Consider the following 22,281-nt stretch of genomic DNA (forward strand, 5'->3'; position numbering starts at 1 on the left):
AAGGGAAATGATTTAAAGAGCAATGTTATTTAGTATTCCTTTTTTACTGGAGTTAAAGAGGACATTCTTTTTTATTATGGCTACAGTAATGCAAATGTGTCAGGAAGTCATAACTAGAGTTTGTAATACATTGTGCTATTAGGAAGCAACATTTGGGTATAAATTGTAAGTTATTTTAAACTGCTTTTAATATTGTGTTGTAATGTGTTTTAATGTACCCTGCCCTGGGACCTTACGGTGAAGGGCAGATAATAAATTACATAATTGTAACAACAACAACAACAACAACAAATTTGAAGCTTTCATTTATCTGTATTAATGACACAACCTTGGGGAATTTAGTTTTTCTAGCTTTAATAATTTGGAGCACTGGGCACCTTATTACATATGTACCCCGTGAAGTAACAGTGTCTAAGCCAATTTCTTTTCTAACCAAACAAAGATTTTGGAGCTAATATTCATTCCATTGCCAGAAATGATACTTGCTTGAAAGTACCCATAATCTCAAGGATACTGAGGGTCCGTTTAAGAATTGAGTGCCTGTCATCTTGAGTAGAGATCTGTACTTTGGTCACACTATATATATATTTGTCTCTGGCACCCGTAGCTCTATACCAAAATACAGATCTATAGTTCCTCAGAAGGCAGGTATCATGGAGCTATAACTGGCATGACTGACTTTTTACAGCAGTCCAACCCATATTGTGCAAACAGAGGCCTTTTGAGTTGTTCCAGGTTTTCCTCCCTGAACTGAGAATTTTTTAAAAAATTTACCTATCCTTAAAGGAATTATATTTCCTCATTCGTGGAGATATATCTGGCATGGCTCAAGGGGCCTCTGCTTGGGAAAGGATAGCATAACAGACAATTATAAAGTCTGTTGTATATATGCATTCCTTTCTGGAATTAAAAGTATGTAAGAAATAAAATGGGACGTGGGTGGCGCTGTGGTCTAAACCACTGAGCCTAGGACTTGCCGATTGGAAGGTCGGCAGTTCAAATCCCTGTGATGGGGTGAGCGCCCATTGCTAGGTCCCAGCTCCTGCCAACCTAGCAGTTCGAAAGCACGTCTAGTGCAAGTAGATAAATAGGTCCCGCTCCGGCAGGAAGGTAAACGGCATTTCTGTGCGCTGCTCTGGTTTCACCAGAAATGGCTTAGTCATGCTGGCCACATGACCCTGAAAAATTGTCTGTGGACAAACGTTGGCTCCCTCGGCCAGTAAAGCGAGATGAGCGCTGCAACCCCAGAGTCGTTCACGACTGGACTTAACTGTCAGGGGTTAAGTCCTTTACCTTTACCTTTTAAGAAATACAATATTTGAGTTTTAGTTCATTTGTAAAAGTTTCTAAAAGGCAATCAGCAAAGAAAAGTTAGATCCATATGCCCCAGAAGCTACTGTAATTTTAATGTTACAGATAGTCATCAGTGTGGATCTTTCTATGGTGTCTTCCTTTTTCCATGTGTTTGTTAGCTCTGTATTTTCAGCAGTGATCTAATCAATTATGATAGTTAATAATACCTGTGGTTCACTTGAGACACTGCTCCAGTTACACAGGGGCACGGTTCTGTTTTCACCTGTCTTGATATGGTGTAGATAAATCAGAATCTATATATTGTGATCCAGTAAGTCCATCCAGGTTGTCAATACTTTGCCCATACAGGCATATCTTAATACAAATGTACTGTGCCTGCTCCACAGAATGTCACTGCCATGCCTAATTCTGTTAATGAATCGAGTTCAATATCTGTTCTGCTTCTCCTATTACTTCAGGTCACTAAGTAGCCTAGTTTGTCAGAGTGAGTTGTGAAATGGTTCAAGATAATAGTTTTTGTAATGAATTTACTATTATAGTCAAAATAAATGTGAGCAATTAACACTGGCTGCTACTGAAAGCAAAATGAGTACATCATATTTACCACAGTGCATCTAGATTGACTTAAAGCAATATTGTTTGTACCAAACTGTATAATTTATCTGCACTTACTACTAAATACTGATGTTTTTATTTATTTTGAAAATTCTAGCCAAATGCATCTATGGAGGAAAAGTGTTGGCAGAAGGTCAGAGGATTTTAACCAAGAACTGCAAAGAATGTCGTGTAAGTTTTTTAACCTTCTAAGACTGCAGTCTCAAGCATTACGACTGCTGTAGGACTTACATTGCAATTGTTCACTCTTTCACTTTTAAACACGTGTGGTATCTCCTTTATTGCATGCCCAGCATGGTACAGCAAAGTGTGTGCAATATTACTTTCTCTACATCAAATGCTTTTGACAGAAAAAACATTTTTAGAATGAGTCATAAATTCTAATACACTTTGACTTTCATTACTTGCAGGCTGTCACTATTGTGAAAGGGATTCAAGCGCATACCAGAAATTTAGCTTTGCACAACTAGAGTAGGATTAAAGTGTTCTGGTGTGATAGCACAACAGATCCACAAAAAAAGAAGACTTTTTCAGGTGGGAAAGTGACAGGAAAATGCACTGCAAAGTGCAACAAATTATTATTTTTAACTAAGCCTTTAAGTTCTTCACCAAGCATTTAAAAGCATAGAGTTTTGGGGCTTGACAGATCTCACCTGGATGAGCAGTAAAGGTGGTGATTGTCAATACTGAGCAGGTTCTGTTCCTTGACATGGCGTTCAAAGAGAGACATAATAGATATTCATAAAGTGGGGAATATCTTATTGAACTTACAGAAAGAATGAGAAATAGAAATTTGCCTAGCCAACAGTGCTAGTCTGTATCTGAAACAAAAGTAATCTTCTCCAGCTTCGGTTATAAAGCGTTTAATACTTTTAAATGCCTCAGGGCATTTAGGGAAGGGGATACTCAGAAGTCCTGTTGTGCTCAGAAATGAGGCCAGAAAAGCCAAGTGATTTTCTCTGAATATTTTCAGATATTCTCTGAATATTTTCAGATATTCAGGAGGATTCCTGCTTCTCACTGAAGTGAAGGACACGAGACAGGTGTTGGTCATCAGGTGAGCTGTGCATAAGCAAGCTCCTAGCTAGCTCTGCCGAGGCTCTTTTTATTAGCACAATTTGCAAAACCAGTCAGATACATTTTGGACGGTGCCCTTTACACATCTTCCAATCGCGAGATCGGGGTGGTGGTGGTACAAAGTTATTTTGGCACCTGTTTCCACCGTGTCACTTTCCCCCTGAACAATGTGTAATCGAAAGAGACAAAGGTCACAGACAGGGCACGGCAGACTACTAAGAGAGCAAAGGTTAGATAGAGGGCATGATGTTCAGACAGCTGTGGCTTGTCTGCGGGTGGAAGTGTGCTGCACACCTGGTGGGTGGAAGTGTGCTCCACACCCGATGGTCATTCCTTCACTCACAAAGCAATTCATGGAGGATCATGAGAATGACCACAGGGCAGGGGAACCTAGCATGCTTGTTCCTACAGCCCATACCTTCATGATAACAGTGAACAGCAACAGTAGCCTGAAAGGGCTACAAAATCAGACATCCAGAAGAGTTTTCAGCTGCATCAGATTCTCCTCTCTGTTCCTTCTCAAAACAATAATATCTGGATCCTCCATGGCACCCAGAGGGTCTCTGCTTTGTTTGCTGGGCTGCTATTTGTTAGCTTTTTCCCTGGGGTACTATGAGGTTCAGGAAACACTTGAGATCTGTCTCTCGGCTGCTGACTAGGCATGGAGGGCAGCCGCTGAGTTCCTGGCGCAAATCAGGGCAAATGTGCAGAAAAGAATTATAAGAAACTCCAAAAAGCCTCTAGGCTTAGCAGAAAACTAGATATGAGCTACTGTGTTCTGGTGATAAGAGTATCTGATCTTCACTTTAGTGCTAATTGTGATTTTATCACATAATATATGAAGTATCTAACCCTGCCATTGCTTCAATACTGGCACAGCAGTTGCCATTTTATTTGCTGTGTTGGTATTGCCCTTGGCATATCTATCTATCATATGCAAAAGACTCATATGTATTTGCTGTAAGTGAAGAAGAGGTAAGGATAGCAATGGTTCCTTGTGGTTAACTGATTCTCAGCCTGTGAGCCTAGAGTAGCAATGCATTTTTTAAGTAACTTGGTAAGTCAGGTTTTCATTTCAGCTGCTGTAGAACAAAGTATCAATTGTACCATAGTAGACAATATTGTGGGCAACCCATCATAATTACATGTTTTCTGCTTTTGACTAGTGAAGGCATGAATAGCTTTTTAATTGCTTCCAAGCTGTGGAAATCATAGAGCTAGTTTTCAGAGCTGCCTTCCTTTTTGTTTCCTTGCCCATTTTGCATGGAGGTATCATGGGTGTCTGCTGTCAATGCTTTTCCCATGCTTTTCTTTTGTGAACATCTCATGACAACCAGGTATTACTGAACTTTAGAGGGAAAACAGTTCTCTCTCAAATTGATATTCTTAATCTTTCACTCATCAAAAATTCCACACTAGTTTGATACTAAGGCAACAACGTTCTGCAAAGAGAACAGATAGTTAGTCTGGGCATGTTGGGCGTTGTTGAGTACGAGGTCCTTGCTGATCAGACCAGTACCTCTTACTTTTCTTTGTCATAGTCTGGCTGCATACACACCTTACTGTGTAACCCTGTCCAATCCTGGAAACTGTAGTTTACCCCATAGATTTGCAGTTCCCAGCACCGTTAACAAGCTACAGTTCCCAGGATTCTTTTGAAGAAGAATGTGCTTTAAATGTCTCGTATGTATGCAGCCTTTGTTTTTGTCAGTCCCTGATTACAGATTACAGAAAGTAGAAGCAACCGTGGAATTTTCATCGGCGTAACTCTTTAAAACGTTGTTATTTCCAGAATGGAATTTTAGTAAAAGTAACAGAGACCTGTCCTCCATTGAACTGCTCAGAAAAAGATTACATCCTCCCAGAGAATCAGTGCTGCAGTGTTTGCAAAGGTAAGTAGGATGTTGGCAGGCATTGTTAATAGTTATTGTGTCTTGCTTAAAAGAATGTTTGATTTGGATCTGAAAGGCCTACTGTAATGTTTATGGTGTTGTCTTGGTTGCCTTTTATGCATTAACTGGAGTTCATAAAAGACCTTTAATATTAGTCAGACATCAAAGCTCCTTGGGGATATTGTAGAGCGTTTTGAAATCAGGGAAGTTAATATACTTTTTTTTCAATTTGTATAGATACAGTCTGTGAAGCATGTACAAATTCCTACACATTGATACCATTATATAAACCCATTTAAATAACATCCCTTCTCCCCATTATTAAACACAAAAAAACAGTATTTGAGCAATACTGAGTTCTGATGGTAACATATTTATTTTTTAAAAAAGTTTATATTTAATGTTCACATTAAAGTTAGAGTTACAACCCAAACAATGCCACCAGTGTAAAGCTAAATCCACAAGTGCTGTATTGTGGCCTTGTGGGTTTCTTCCTGAATTTTCCTATCCTACTCCCTTCCCATGTCTTTAAGCCTCAAATAGCACAGCTGCCAAAAATTATCTTTCTCCTTGAAAGCTGCTTATTTCCCTGACCACCCACAGTCATGATGAATTCATATGTAATTATTGTTGCAGTTAACATTTTTGTTGTTGTTTATAGTGTAGTCATCAAAGACTATATAACGGTGGAACAATTTCTTGATTGCAGCTTAATCGTGCTTTTGTTATTCCCCCTCCCCCATCCTTGGTGAAATTTACTGTACTATCATAGATTATGATTATGTAACTTGGCGTCACAGATCTGATTGTTCATTTTTTCCATTGGGTGTCAAATCAAAATCATTGATTTTTTTTTTTTTTGCTGCTACTTAGTTTCTTGGATTACAAACATGGGTTGTTGCTTTGCTTGCAGGGCCAATCCCCAGCACCTCCAGGCAAGTCAGAAAGGGGGCGGGGTGGCAGATGGGCCAATTGGAATGGGCCTGTGACTTTGAGGGAGGGGCTACTCCAAGCTCCCCATGGTAGAAGCAAGGGGGAACCTTTTGGTAAAGATTACTGAAATGCAGCCTACATTTCCCACCTGGCCTGGACTTTTTGCCAGCTTTGCATGGCCGTGTCTCCAGGTAGGGCTGTCTGAAATCCTGGGGAATCTTTGTCAGTCAGTGTAGGGAATATTCAACTAGGTGGACTGATGGTCTGACGCAGTGCTATTTTTCTAGAAAAAGAGGTGCTGGAACTCACCATGAACACCCCCCCCATTCTCTTAGAATGGCAGTGGTGCCCACCTGAGAGGTACTGAAACTGAGTTCCAGTGAGTTCCTGCTGAAAAAAAGTCCTGGGCTTGACTCAGTATAAAGTAGCTCCCTATGTCTCTATGTCCTTAACTTTTGAAAATGAAAAAGAGTAAAAAAAAAATTAAAAAGCATATGGTGAAACATTTTTGAATAACGTAATTTTTAATCACTATATATTAAATTAGGTTGTGTGGTTTTTAAATTGACTTTGGTGGCAGTCAGGTTAGAAGTCGCTCACTGTGCTCAAATGAGTACTTTGCAGGGCAATTCTATGCATGTCTATTCAGAAGCAAGTCCTGATTACTTCAACTTCCGTGTTTGTGTGTGTTGGAGGACGTTGAAGTGCAGCAAACATTTTATTAATAATGTAGCTCTGCTAACCTTTACATTTACTATTTATATAAAAGAGGTTTATAATATCTTTCAGTAGCACCTTCAGGAGGCTCTTCAATTAGCATATTTTCCATCTCTTCCTGTCTAGCCCCAAGACTGGACTTGAGACAATTTTGCGTAAAGGGAATGGAAGGAGTTTTGTTTCCTCAGATGCAAAAATCAGACATTTCTCATGCATTGCTGTGGGACTCTGAGACACCTCTAGAATTCAGTTTTATTAAGTCCCAGAAAGATGCTGATAAGCATAAATTTAACAGGTCTGCTGCATGCAGAATTGTAGCAACAGGGCTCTCAACTTTACTAAGGCTTCTTTCTGTATTGGGAGCAGCTTATTGAGTACAAAATACATGCATGTAGAGTCATTTGTGTTACTTAGAATATATGTGAGAGCAGCCATGAAATGATCTTATTCTGAGGAAAATAAATACAGTTCTGCTGGCCTCTGTTTAATTATTTCTGTGCTCATCTATTACAATTCAGTGGCAACCTATTAGTGCAACATAGTGCCTTGTGCCTATATGCATATTTCAGCTTCTTTTTCTCCAGGGATTTTGATTGATTTACAACCTTAAAGCTTTGCACTTTGATTAAACTAGTATTTTTTTTCACAGATATGTTACATATTTTTAATTAATTAAAAATCTTTTAAATCAATCTTAACAGATAAATTAAATGTAGCAGCCCGACTTAGTAGTGTTAGTCTTAGTAAAGACTATTGTTGTTATCCTGCCTGTTTTGAAAATTCTGTTGCCTAAATAAATAGCTAAAAAGTTCTGGATACAAGTGCAAACAAATTTACAGACAACTGCAAATTAAAAATGGTACTTTTTTAATACTTCTAAAGTAACATCGATACTACATGGAGTCTATGGCAAATGAGCGCCACTGAGCACCACATAACTCAGGGCAGTGTTTTGGTGTAGGGTGGGGCCAGAGCTGCCCCATGCTCTGTATATCTTAAGCTCCTCACTATCCCATTCTCTCTTAGAGAGTGGCAGGGTGACAGGTGATGATCTTAAGAGAGAGAGATGGAGGGAGACATGGGATGGTGGTGATTTAAACAGATAATGAAATGATGATAATGTTAAGTAAACATCAATATCACCCCATACCGTTTCTCATACATGGGCAGAGCCACCACATTTTCTTTGTTACTCCCCCCTAAGGATGTAAGAAGGCAGTGATTTCTGTTCTAACCTGTATTTGTCACAATCAGCACTGTTTCTGTTCCACTGCAGTTCGGCTTCTGCCAAATACTACATGTAACTATTTCTGCAACTTACTTTAATCTCAGTGTAAAATAAATGGCAAAACAATGTTTAAAAAGTTGTTAATTCCCTGTAATGTGTGGCCTTAAAAACAGTAATGATGTAAATGAATGCCAGTCATATTCACCAGGCCAATTTCTATTCCTGACCACAGATGAGTATGCACTTTTGGCTTCCTTTTACATTTTTAATCCCTCCCCCAACATTCTTTATCCCACCCACACTCATTCAAATCCTTGATCTCTCTCACACACATACTCACTGTCCATTCTGTCCCTCCTTTCTCTCTCTCCCTGTACCTCCTCCTCAGATAATAAATGAGGTTAGGAGAAAGCTCCATTTAACCCCCCCAACCCCCCCCCCAATTGCTATACTGAAGTGAAGTCAATGAATCAGGCTGAATCTGAAGACAGTGGACCACATACAACAATGGTTCCCCATCCCATTGGCATCTTAAGAGCCAGCTCACACATAAAAACCACCCACTTATGCTCTCTGGATGTCTCCTAACTGATCACAGGCATGAGCTTTTCAGGAAAAGTAACATGTACATGTAAACTCAAAGTGCGCCTGATAAGCTCTATTAACATGATAGAATTTTTTCAGATTGATGTGGTCATATAAAGTGCCACGTAACAATGATCCACTGTTATTTAGGCCATACACCTATTTCTTAATGTGATCCTGTGTCTTGGGGTGATCAGAAGAATTTGCATATGGAATAAAGCAGTTGGCTTACATTTATGAGAAAAATCATGTCAATTCCAACCATATTTTTATTTGCTTGAGTTCATGGGGACTTACAAGTGAGTATGCATAGATTTTCAAACTAAGTAGCTTTGGAGCAGGTCTGAGGTTGCTAAGTTATTTGACTTTTTGAGAATTGTAACCTATACCTAATTGGAGGAACGCATTTGAAAGGATATGTGCCAAGCCAGTTGTACAATTATTCAACAACATGAAATGAGCTTGTCTACCTATTCCCTGAAGCGTAGAATTTGATTACTATTATAATTAGCTTAAAATGATAAATGGGTCATTGCACAATCAAATAACTTAAAAAGCAAAACTTAATCTTGTGGAAGCAGTTGTAATAAAGACATAAGAATGCCCTCATCAAAGGAAAGCCAAGGGTAGAAAAATTGTTCTAAATGCTGGAAGCGTATTCACCTGAAATGTTTGAAGAAGGAATAGAGGTCAGTTCATTTGTCAAAGATCTAGAGTATATGCTTTTTTCAATGTGATTCCCTTTTGGAAGTCTATTTCTTTTTCAAATGTTGTTAACGTACTACATGCATTTATTACATACATCTATGTGTATGGGGAATGTTTTGCACATTTGTTCTAAATTGTTTGTTGTAGTAGCTAATGCTCTATTGCCTTGTCATCTATGCTGGACTGAAATGAGAAGTAGTCATATAAAGATCCCCACCCCCTTCATTTTTAACAGTAGGCCATATGAAAAAAATAAAATGAATGTGTCAGATCTAAAATTCAGAAGGGGACATTGTTTTATTATGTTCTAATCTAGCCAAAGCTAGTCATAATTATGGAATATTGAAACCAGTGGACATGACTAACTTAAGTATCCTTTTTTTCAATGAGACTTGGTCATGATTAACTTTCACTAGATTTCAGTTCCAGTCTCCTTGGAAACTATTCAATATCATCATAATTTCCACAGGACATTAGGATTTGAAATTCCAAGTCACCAGAGAGTAGACCCATGTGGATTGTTGTTTTCACCCCAGACCACTGGCCCACACTAATTGTCTTAACTACTCAGATAGTGAGCTAAATATATTCTTTATTAGCATTCACAAAATTTAGAAAGCATTAGTATAAATCAAGTAGCACCCAAATTGAATCATTTAAAAAAGTAAGACCATTTATTATTTATGCAGTGCCATCTGTGTACATGCATAAGCTCTCTAAACTGTCTTGAGCACCTTATAATATAATTTTTGGCAGCAGAGTAGCCACAAGAGAGTTGGATATGAGGAACAGTGCTTACTGATAACCAGGGCTTTTTCCCCCAGCCAGAACTCACTGGAACTCAGTTCCGGCACCTCTCAGGTGGGCATCATTGCTATTCTGAGAGAATGAGGGAGGTGCTCATGGTGAGTTCCAGCACCTCTTTTTCTAGAAAAATAGCACTGCCAATAATGTAGTATTCTGTGACATTTAGAACTCATCACGCCTCTCCAGCAATCTGCATGGCTGCTCTGATGCATGCAAGAAGTGTGTTCTCTTTCTATTGAAGGATTTCTAGCTTTCATTTCAGTGGGTAACTGAGTGACATCATACAAAATAATGTGGTGGAAGAGCATGCAGCAGGGCCTCTGGAGAACTTACGTTTGGGCAGGCTCAGATAGGAAGAAGCAGTGCTTCAGGCATCTTGGCTTCAGACTATGTAGGACTTTAAAGGTCAAAACCAGCACCTTGAATTGGGTCAATGAAGTCAATGCAAAATTGAATTAACACGCTCAGAGTGGCCCATCCCTAATAACACCCTAATGCTGCATTCTGGACCAGTTGTCATTTCTGAGCAATCTTCAGAGGTAGCTATACACAAAGCATGTTACAGTAAGCTAATGTGTGTGCTACCAGAACATAAGCAATGGTAGTCAGTTTCATACTGCCTAGGAAAGTGTGCAGGTGGCATACTTTTCTAGGCAGTAATCTGTCTTCTCAATCAACGAAAGTCCCATGTGGTTTGGATTAGTTATTACTGTCATCATTATTTCTTAAACGTATATCTTGCCCTTCTTCCAAAAGGAGGCCTTCATCCAGTCTATCACTGCTCTCCGACACTGGTTTATAGCTTCCACTGTTTCCTTGGGTTTGATGGAAAAGAGAGAAAGAAATGGCTTAAAAATTGGTCCTGAAAACTCTTCATGGATAACTTCAGCAAATAATATCATGGAAACTGTACCAAATACTTGGATACTCAGCAATGGAGTGTGAATACATACAGCCTGGGATGTGTGAAGTTCATTTCATGTAAATCTTTCTTTGGAAATCATAATGCAAAGTGTCATTCTATCCATTATTTTTGTTTATAAATGGTAAATCTTGAAGGTGATTCACAATTCCCCTATATGGAGTTCTTAGATTCTAAGAATTCATACTTTCTGACAGCTAAGCTGTGTTGAAAAAGATTTCACTGGAATATTTTTAAAAAAGAAATAACAGACTAGAGTTCTTAAAACCAAGTTAATAGGGGGAAAACTCACCCTGCACATGAATGAAACAGTTAGTTGTTTTTTTTTAAAGTTGGCATTATTTTAGAATGACATGCAGCATTAGTGTAATATTTCACAGTGCTTTTTGTTTTGATGTTAAGTCACTTTCACCTCACTGTCATCTAAATAAGACTTTGATTCAGTATAACCATTAACATATTTGTTGTGCTGTCTGTCACCATTTCCTTTGAGCTTGACTTGTTGGAGCAAAATTGGAGCAGTTGGTATACTATTAGTGTGAGATCAGCCAGTAACACTGTAGGTTAAGTTCACATAAGCATTTTCTTCAGTTTGAAAAATATTATTGAAATCCTTAATGGTTTAACTATTGGTCCCTTTACACAGAAACAAAGATTGAAAGATTGAAACCCTGAATCCTGGTTGGTGTTGCTGATGATGGTGATGATGATAATAATAATAATAATAATAATAATAATAATAATAATAGGATTTTTAAGGAGCAGAAACCTATTATTTGCTTTTGTTTTGTTTTTACTTTCTTGTGGATTTGTGATATGCTTGGATTCATTCTGGAAAAAAGCTGGGCTCAAAAAACTGATAAATAACATCTCCATATACAATTGTGTTCCACAGAGATCTGTCAGGCATCTTCATTATACAGCAGTTAGTGAATTCTGATTACACACTTTTCTCCTGGCTTTTGACACCTGAGTATATTTTTGACACGTGCATATTTTTAGGTCCCACTCTGTTCTTGTGATTGCAAATTGTTTTAGCTTTGATTATAATATTGTGTTATAATTGTTGCAACCTGCCCTGAGACTTTAGGGTGAAGGGTGGATAATAAATTAGTATAAAAATAATTACACAGGTAGCTGTAGAGGATCATGGATGTTGAATCGACCATATTTTATGCACCCCCAATGCATCTTGAAGATTTGCTTCACAATGCCTTCTTTCCTGGTGGTTTCCTCCATATTTTTGCTGGCTTTTGAAAGTGTTTGTCTTCCCATTTCTGTGTGGTTTCAGAATAATTTGAAGGGGCAGCATTTTATTTGATAAATATACATTGTTGGTTTTATTTTATTTTTTTAAAAAAGCTTTTTCCTGGTTGTATGCATTGGGGAACAGAAGTCCGTCCCCATCTCCCCAACATCTCTTTGAGAATCAGTTGGTAGGCTTCTATGTTTGTGTGCAGTGCACAAAAGTATTCAGGAATTGCTTCCCCTTGCATTCTGGAACAATGTGTCCTGACCTGTTATCTTAGTATAAATCACATTGTGTGCACATTTAACTTGTGTGATTTCAACCATATGTGATTGAAGGCCGGCTGGTTGAAAATCTGCACGTTAAATGCAGGCAAGGCAGAGAGCTTAAAAGCTCTTTTTGCACCATGTTTTCCCGGCATGAAACGCCCCCCCCCAGCCAATTTCAAGGGTAGGAGTATGTGGGTGGAGGAGAGGATGGAACATCCCATTTCTCGAGTGGAAGTCCTTGCAGAGGGGTTCCATTGATGGGACATTAGCTAAGTCCCCTGCCCTATATATTTATTTGAGAGTCCACCTTATAAAGCTCCAGTGAGACTTACTGCTGAGTGTACCTGCATATGACTGAGAATTCTAATCTATTGATGAAAATTTAAGCAGGGTGTTCTTTATTTAAGATTAATTAATCCAGAACACTTTTGTTTCGAGCTCTCATCATTGCTAGCTCTGGCTGTGCCCCGCTACAGCATCTGGCCTCTCAGTGGAGTACCATTAAGAAAATGTGTCCCTTAACAGAAGATTCTCATGCTATGGAATTTTGCATCTGTTATGACAGCATTCTTAAAAGTGGTGTGATTAGTTTCAGTAGAAGATCAGTGTAAATATAGACAATTAAGCACACAGGCCCTTGATAGTGTGAGGCCCTTGATAGTTCAGTCGGTAGAGCATGACACTTTTAAACATAAGAGTTGTGGGTTCAATCCCCATGTTGGGCAAAATATTTCTGCATTGCATTGCGGAGGGTTGGACTAGATGACCCTTGTGGTTCCCTCCAATTCTAAAATTCTATGAAAGGGTAAAGTACATTATGTGGAAGTTAAATGATATTGTATTACTGCTAGGATTCCTATCTAAATTAAATAGTATAATTGCTGATTTAGGATTAAGCTTTTTATTGTTTTCACTTACTCTGATACATTGTTGAATGTGCTTTATTTTTCAGGTCATAATTTTTGTGCACAAGGTCACAGATGTGGTGAAAACTCAGAGTGCAGGAACTGGAACACACGAGCTACTTGTGAATGCAAAAGTGGTTATGTCTCCGTCCAAGGGGATTCTGCCTATTGTGAAGGTAAATAATGTGTTCCGCAAAGTAACTTCATTGTGGTCTGGTGAGAAATGTGCTGTTAAAACAAAAGCAGAACAGAGCATCTCATTATCAAGTTCAATCTTCATGGTAGTATAAATGATAATATCCTCATTTGATTCTATATGTAGAAAGTTCAGATGACCCAGACAGATGGAAACTTCATTGTGAAGTTCCCAAGTGACTGACTGACTTCCTAGCATGTTAAAATGTCACCCTTCTGTTTGTGATTGTCTTTGCAATATATAAATTCCAGTAATACTGCTGCTTAGGCTGATGGCAAGTATGTTGTTCCAGACATGAATAATCTGTGTCACAAATTGAGAACAGTTGATAATAGTATATTTAGGCAACAAGCAAAGATTGTTTTCATCATGCCTTTCGACTGAGGTAAAAATGTGACCCATGTATCACTGTATCCACAGATAGTAGGCTTTTTAGAAGTAGTTTTATGGCCTTCTTTTAATGACGTGGACTGCTCTGAGGTATTCCGTTCAAGAGCAGAATATACCGGTACATTTTAAACATAAATCAATAAGATGTTGTGACTGTAGATAGCATCTTGTGAGGTGTGATGAGCTGCAAATACTGTTTACCCCATAGTATTAAGTTGGTGAAAAACCTGTCTCTGTGGCTGGGGTGCTCCTGTGGATACTCATTACAAAGCAACCCTGTTTATTACATACAGGGAAATTTTGTCAATGTCTCCCCCTTTCCTGGGTTTCCGTGGACAAGCTAGCTCACTTGCCATTCAGAAATTGTTTGCGTTGCTGAACATGCATAGGAATACCATCCATCATGATCCTTCAGTGCTGAAGTTTCAAGCATGTAATGAAACATGTCTTTGTTTGTTTCCCTTGTCTTGATCGGAAACTGTTGAGTTTCATAAATGGCTTTTTGAGACCTATTGTTGGTAACGAAATAGAAAGGCCTCACTTGGTGTCAATGTTAATGCATGAGGAGTGCAGTGAATTTAGAAAGACTCAGTTTTTGTTGTACCTAACCCTGATTTGGTTGAGGCAAGTGCCTCGAACAGAATAGATTTTTTTTCTCCCATTGTGAATCTTCTTTGTCCAGTCTCAATTTAATTGATTAAAAGTTGTCATTGTTAATTTCTTAGCCTGCAGCTTAAAACAACAATGAGACATCCCTAAAGGGACCCAAAGCTTTTGGTGTTGTAAAATTCCATGTTTTGGATTAAAGTCATTTTTTAAACTTTCAAACTTGGATTAAAATTGTTATCCTTTTGTGTTTTGAAAGAAAAAGAGATAAAGCACCAGCACAGGAGTAAAAGTACGAGGAGGTCTGAAATGTATCTTCTCTTATCTTCATTCTCCAGCACTTTGGGGTGCTTCAGACATTCGCTGGACATGTTTGGAAAAGGAAGCATGAATAACCTGTGCTTTCATGACCATGATCACAGGGCACTAGCTAGTCCTCTGACATGGCGAAGGAGAAGCTAGCTGGATCAGGAGGACCAGTGCCACTAACACCAAGCTGGACCCAAAGATTGAGCTAGAGAGCCCTACATTAGTTCCCCTGGAGACAGCACTCCATGATAATTGGCCCTCTTTTTAGATCATGGGCTTCATCCTAAACTATACCTGCTCACAAGCAAAGGCAAGACATGGAATGGGAATTGACTGTGACAGGTTCCAAGCCCGAGGGCTACACTATAAGGCTTTCAGCCCAAGGAGGGATGTTGCATCTCACCTGAGCAATGCACCATGTCAGAGTTTTCTGCCTGGAAATATCAAAGGTCCTACAACTCCAGTTTGATTTGCTGTCTGATGACCTGATAGACTGACACTACAACTTTGCGTTCTTCTCCCTCTCCCCCAGAATCCCCTCTTGCCTTGAAGGCTTCCACTCATCACCAGAATAGGACACCATTCCTCCTGGTCAGGCATGACCAAACTTGGCCCTCTAGCTGTTTTGGGACTACAATTCCCATTAGCTAATGATGATGGGAGTTGTAGTTCCAAAACGGCTGGAAAGCCAAGTTTGGCCATGGCTGCTCTAGGTAATGTCCAAAGTTAGAATATCAGATAATGGGCAGAATGTGTGTTTTCCTGTGCTGTTTGGGGATGAGGAGAGATGTAATCTGCTGCTGCTTCTGTCACTCCTGAAGAACAGCCTTAAATTGTCCTGGCTGAACATCTGTCTTCCTGCCCCCCTTTCCTTTTTGCTCCCCCCTCTCTATATGGTTCCGTTTTCTAGGAAGACTTCTGAATTGTACATATATTAATGTGATAAACTGGCATTCACTTTGGCTTGTACTATTTTTTGGTTTTCTCTATTTATGGCATTAGTGTTTATGAGCTTGGCCTTCATGGATCTTTTCCATTTTTAAAAAGTGCTTTCTTTAGAATTATTCTTGAGCTGGCTTCCATCCATCTATATTTGAAATGGAGAAGAGATGACACCCTTGACAAGTTGTTAAAATATATTGCTGGAACAGGGAGATAAGACTAAGGAGTGTTCAGCAGAAAGAGATTTGTGGGTATCAGCTCTGCTTAGCTGGTCTGAAAAGCTACTAGTATTCTTCCCCATACATGCATGGATGAAGAGGGCTAGCGTTGAGCTATAAGAAACAAATCTCAAATTACAAAAAAAAAATTGTATTTATGACAGTATTTCTGGCTCAATCTGCCTGGATAGCTCAGTTGGTTAGAGTGTGGTGCTGACAATGCTAAGGTTGCAGGTTTGATCCCCGTATGGAACAGCTACATATTCTTGTATTGCAGAGGGATTGTATTAGATGATCCTCAGGGTCTCTTCCAACTCTGCAGTTTTGTGATTCTGTGAATCAACCCATGTGAAAGGACAGTGATCCCATCCCATATATCATCTGGTGAATCATGAAAACAAAGTTTCTACTGTACTTTAATCTGAAATTGCATGTTCCAAAACATACATACGGACCTTTTCCTGTTTTTGTTTAACATGATATCTGACCTGAAGAAGACTACAACGACTGCTGACTATTTTGTAAACCTTTGGTTAGCCCCTATAAAGGTTAATTTTTTTAATCTAATGAGCCAACATGACTGCACTTATTTTATAAATAGACTGATTCACGTGATGATGGTAATAATAATAATAATAATAATAATAATAATAATAATAATAATAAAAAATTTATTTATTATTTATACCCTGCCCATCTGGCTGGGTTTTCCCAGCCATTCTGGGCAGCTTCCAACAAAATATTAAAATACAGTAGTCCATCAAACATTAAAAGCTTCCCTAAACAGGGCTGCCTTCAGATGTCTTCTAAAAGTCTGGTAGTTGTTGTTCTCTTTGACATCTGGTGGGAGGGCGTTCCACAGGGCGGATGCCACTACCGAGAAGGCCCTCTGTCTGGTTCCCTGTAACTTTGCTTTTCGCAGTGAGGGAACTGCCAGAAGGCCCTCGGCATTGAACCTCAGTGTCCGGGCAGAATGGTGGGGGTGGAGACGCTCCTTCAGGTAAACTGGGCTTCCAAATGCTCAAGCATTCCTGTTATTCCACCATGCTATTTCAGCACTATTTTATTGTGAATGTATGCATCAGGACCTGTTATGTCTTTGTATGCAAGGTTCTTCTGTATCTAGAAAGACCACAATTCTACTTCACAGATGGTGGGTGAGAGAGAAGAGAGAAAGAATAGATTGCAGTATCACCAGGACATCAAATATAAATTCTCCATTATGTCTTGCTGTCCTGGAGTGTTTAAAATTCATCCATTGGGCCAGATGTTGTGTTACAACCCCAAATACACAAACTTTGGGATTTTTATTTGCTTTTCACCTAGAACCAATAACACAGGAAGTTGCTATGAAAATGCTGCCTTTTTGCTGCTATATTAGGGATTCATTTGAGAGCAGTCTTTAGCATGGTACCGCTCTCATGCCACATTTACTTAAAACACACAAATGTATTCATAAGTGGTCATAGAGACAGCTAGAGCTAGAGATAATTAGTATAAATATTGCTGTGATAATGGTCTGAATTTCATTCCATTGTTTCAAAGGAATTGAAATAGAAGTTGTTTCATACTGCTTCTTTTGAGATCCAAGGTTTCCTGTCTCTTCAGCTGATCTGAAAGTAATTGTATCCTAGTTCAGAATGTGCTGAATCAATAATAATACTAATAGCAATGATAATAAGCAGTCTCTGCCCCTCCATCTACCCACCCATCTTCTCTCTCCTCCCCATTAACCACCCCAGATCTTCTGTATTGCAGCAATGGTATTGCCCTTTAAGAAGCCTTGCACTTTTCATAAACTTCAAGGCTACCCTCCTCACACATTGCATTTGCACAGAGGCAGGTGCTGGGGAGCGATCATACCAGATGTCTTTTTCTTCAGGTCCCCTCCCTTCTCCAAGCCTGTTTTCTGTCTCCTGGGTTCACTATTTTGTTATTCTCAACACACACACCCTTCTTACACACACATACGCACATGGGAAGGGGGGGGGGGTTCCTGAGAACCAAGAGTGCCTGCTGTGACTCGCCGGCTAAATTACACTGAACATCTGCTTTCTTAAAAGAATGGTTGGACCTTGGAGGAAGGGCTAGAGCCCTTGAGAAAACATTCTGTTGGCCTGATTCAGCATGGTGGCTAGGGGTTCAAAACTACTGCATTTGAGGGCTGCTAGTCTCAAATACAAACTTTTTATAGTTACATAGTGAGGAAGGTAGGACACTGTGTTAGAGTCTTCCATCTTTCTGTTGGATCAACGGCAATCAGTCTTCTGTACCTGAAGCTCACATGTTCTATTGGCCCTGTTTCATTTTCAAGCTGATAGGCACAGGACTATTTGGGTTTGCTAATAGACGGAACCGTCCTTTAAGCAGAGTGCTCATATTTATTTATTAATTCATTAACTAAGGTTATATAGCTACCCCATAACGGAACTTCTCTGAGTGGTTCAGAAAAACAAGTTCACATCAAAAATATTTTTGGATAGCTACCTTTTCCCAGAGGTTTTAATTAAAAATAAGGTTTTCCCTTTCCTTAGCAAGGCAAAAAAAAAATTGTTTAGTCCTTCATGTTCACAGTGAACTATCAACCTTTTACACAGATAGGATTCTAGCATGGTTCAGAATTATCCACCGGAAAATATTTCAGTAGGTTCTCTCTCAGGCTGCAGAAAGCACTTTCTATCGAGGCACTGATGTTTCTGAGTTGTGGACATGCTGACCACAGGTCATCTTTTAGGCCCATGCAAACCATGCCATTCGTTACAATGGTCTACTCAACTCCATTTATTTTTCCAGCAGTGGCATGTTGTTAAGTGGGAAACCTAAAGAATGAATGAGAGAAAAAGAGAAAGTAGTGAACTGCCATCTATTATCTATTTGTTGCAATAAGAAATTAATTACATGCTGATCAGTGTACTCATCATCATGGATGGATATATTTGAATTCTATATTTATTTTGCACCTTTATTTTCCATTCTTCAGTTCCATTCTTCCGTTTTTGTGTCTATCTGCATATTTTTTCCCCCTTTAAAAGTCTGCATGAAAATTCAACTTATTTCAGGCATTACACAGTCACTGGGTTGGGCTCCATTCTGTTCTGGTGACAAAGGCAGAGGCAAAAAGCTGTTTGGAAAGGGGGTGGCTCTTGATCAGTTTCTTGCTCCTGCCTCTACGAAGCAGTCATCTCGCTGTGCACTCCTGCATTTCCTACTCCTAACAATGAATTCAACCCTTTCCGTCTTTCTTACTCTCCTTATAAATTCTGTTGCCTTATGGTAGCTCCCTTCCTCCTGGAAAGGCTGCTCCCACTCTTTTTCCACCCTGATTTCTACTTTTGCTTGGCGCCTCTTTTTGCATTAATATTTTTAACAAAACTAAACATTTTCTTTCTACTACTTTTCTTCCCCTCCTTGACTGATTTTCGGCAGGCAGGGATCTGTATTCAGCCCCCACAAGGCTATTTCTTTCTTCCCGCCAAACGATTGCTGAAGTCCACTGTCTTTTGGCCCCATGCTCCTGACCTTTATATAGCAGCCACTGCACCCTCCTTTTAGGCACATGTATTGACCACTCTCTTCTGTCGTCTTGCTCTCCTCTCCGTTGATGTCACTGGAACAGCAAAGCCTGGTATCGGTTGTGGCCACAGCCTCTGCTCTTCCACTCCTTCAAGCAAGGGTAAATGGAAAGGGGGAAATGTGGATCCTGCCTTAGAGGCTGCAGCACTGCAGCAAGAAGCCCGGTGCAAATAAATGCAGGGTAGAGGCACACACCTTTTGTGAGACCTGGTAAAACTCACCCCAGCTCTTCCCATACCCTAGCAAGAGGCCAGCTGGCTATTCACCCCAAGCAGAGCACAGGATCCCCTCTGGGTGGTGGGGGATTCAGACCGCCCTTCCTCCCAAATGGCAACCATACTTTTGCAGTCACATTTCCTCCAATAAATTCATTTTTAATTCATTTTATTTAAATATTCAAATTTTACAAGCAATTTCCCCCATTTATTTCTTCTATTTTATTTTTACTGATACATGCATGTTTGCACACACTTCAGTGCATGATTTTTGTATGCATCCCAACATGTGGAAAAGTTCAAATTTCACAGGTTAGCTGTGCAGGGGTATTTGTTCATTAAGTGCAAGTTAGGTAGCTTTGCATGTGAAAAGAACACATTTATCCCCCATACATAATTCCCTGCCCCTGCTCTGTGTAGTTTGTAAAATAGCACAGGGGAAGGTTTAAACATCCAGTGCAGGTCCTATGACTGCATTTCAGATTGCAAGGTTTTAAAACATACTAGATTATTCATAAAATGGAGGGTGGTAATTTTCAGGTATCCTTCAAATAACATGTTCATGACTACAAGCTTTTAATAATCATTTTGAAATGCTTGTTACCAGAGCTTTTAATTAAAACTCTTTTCCTCTCAGATTTCCCCTGGTTGTTTTGTTATATGCATGCATATCTATGTATCTGTTTCTATATCTGTTGTTCCCTATTCTCTCGAATTGGCTAACTCTAACCCATTTGGGAATCTAGCATGATTCCGACTCAGCCACTTAGAATAATTTCACTATGTTCCCATCCTCTTCAAGTTGTAGAAAGCACATTTTCTTTTCTATCCAGACATGTTATCTGTGTCTTGAACAGGCATCAGTCCTCAGCTCTCCTTAAGTGTAGGTTGCTGACAGTGCTATTGCACATATCTCTGTCCAAGTGGTGTGCTTGCCTCTGATCTGCAGTCCATCCTCCGTGGATCACAGAGTTTCAGACTGTATCACGGATGCCTTTGAAGGCACCAGCAGCTTGGGTGGCTTCTGCTCTCCTTTCCTCTAATTACATATTCTCCCACTGCAGTAACTGCTGGATGCTGCATCCATGTCTCCTGAATCAATTGACTTGTAGACTACTGTAGGGTTCCCTACATCGTCTGTCTGCCCTAATTCTCTATTTGCCCCTAAGGGATACATCTCATGCTGCTTTTTTCATAACAATTGTCTGTTCCCCTCCCGATATTGCACAGTAGGATATCAGTAGTATCCAGACAGACAAATTATGAAAGATTCTTAGCCACATATGCATTGTTACTCAATATATTCTGGAAAAGTGTTCTGAAACTCAGGTTTTGGTATCCATGTCAGAACAAAATTACAATTTAAGAAATGAATCAAAACTGCTGTATACCCTGCTATATTGTCTCCTAACTTGTTTAGACTTCTAAGAATGTAAATCAGGGAATTGTGTGCTGCAATGTGCATCATAGGAGCTGAATCCCGACTATGTGTTTGCGGCCTCACTTGTGAGAATGGATTTTAATTTCAAAACTAGTTTTTCATTCTTCTCCAGTGGAAAAATCTTAAAAACAGAAATCCATCTGTGTTGCTGGTCATCACTGCATCTTGTATGAGCAAATTCCACAGTTTTAACTGTGCATTGTGTGAAGGAGGACTTTCTTTTGGCTGTCCTGAATCTTCCAAGATGGTTCATTAGGTGCCTCAGAGTTTTACTCTAATAAGAGAGGGAGGGAAACATCGTTCTCCATACTGTGCATAATTTTATGCTCCTCTACCCTCCCCTCCCCTCTCATTTTCTTTAAACTAAAAGGCCCCAAATGTTGTGGAGAGTCTTGGGCACAGTGGCCTTGCTGTGACTGTCCCTTGAAGAAGGCTCCAGCCTTCTACACCACAGTCAAACCAACCAACATAGGAGTAGAGCAAGGAACAGCTACCACCAGCTAAGACTAATGAGGAGCTCTTGGAGTTCCTGAGGTTAAGCAGCCTAGAGACAGCAGTCAGAGGGAGTTGACTGATAGACAAGCAAAAGAAAAACAGCAACACGAAGAAGCTTGTAGCTCTGCTACAGCTATCTCTGTCTCCAGGAAGGGACATGGAGTCTTGGGAAAAGGCATCACCTGCCACCTTGTCCTTTGGGGGAGGGGGGGGGAAGCAACTGGGGAATTACCCCACTAGCTGTGACCCTTGGGCTCAGAAGACTGCCAACCAGAAGGCAGCTGGACATATGTCTTCTCAGGTCTCAGAGCCTGCAGAAGGGTGCTGCTGGGAGCCTGCTCAGAAGTCCAACCCACCAGGATTGCTGGGACCACACTAAACAGAGAGCATTTACCGCAGCCATGTCAGTGGAGAACCACAGTAAAGTGCAAGTACAGGCAGAAGGCCTTGTTTTTGTGACCCTGTGTGTGGGGATTAGGACTGGAATTGCCTGGAGGAAAGGAGTGGAAACTTGTAACAAGGGCTAAAATGTCAATTAAGTCAAAATTATTGATTGCTTCTTGATTGTGGTGGCAGTTGCTACTCATAGTTGGCCCTGTTCCTCATGAAATGCATGGATCAAGGGACGGTCTGTGTGCCAGTTCCCCAGGAGGGTCTTACAGTTGTAACCTTTCC

The 22,281-nt window shown here is 39.8% G+C and overlaps 1 protein-coding gene across 5 annotated transcripts in view; it reads left to right on the forward strand.

The window, feature by feature from the left end:
• NELL1 (neural EGFL like 1) overlaps positions 1 to 22,281 on the forward strand; it is a 363,706-nt gene that overhangs the window by 132,240 nt on the left and 209,185 nt on the right. For all 5 annotated transcript variants that reach the window (XM_053389174.1, XM_053389155.1, XM_053389145.1 and 2 more), the window contains exons 10-12: positions 2,027 to 2,100; positions 4,799 to 4,898; positions 13,269 to 13,397. In XM_053389174.1, the coding sequence (XP_053245149.1) occupies positions 2,027 to 2,100; positions 4,799 to 4,898; positions 13,269 to 13,397 (303 nt within the window). The remainder of the gene's footprint in view (positions 1 to 2,026; positions 2,101 to 4,798; positions 4,899 to 13,268; positions 13,398 to 22,281) is intronic.

Source organism: Podarcis raffonei, chromosome 1 (assembly GCF_027172205.1).
Source record: "Podarcis raffonei isolate rPodRaf1 chromosome 1, rPodRaf1.pri, whole genome shotgun sequence".
Classification (NCBI taxonomy): domain Eukaryota; kingdom Metazoa; phylum Chordata; class Lepidosauria; order Squamata; family Lacertidae; genus Podarcis; species Podarcis raffonei.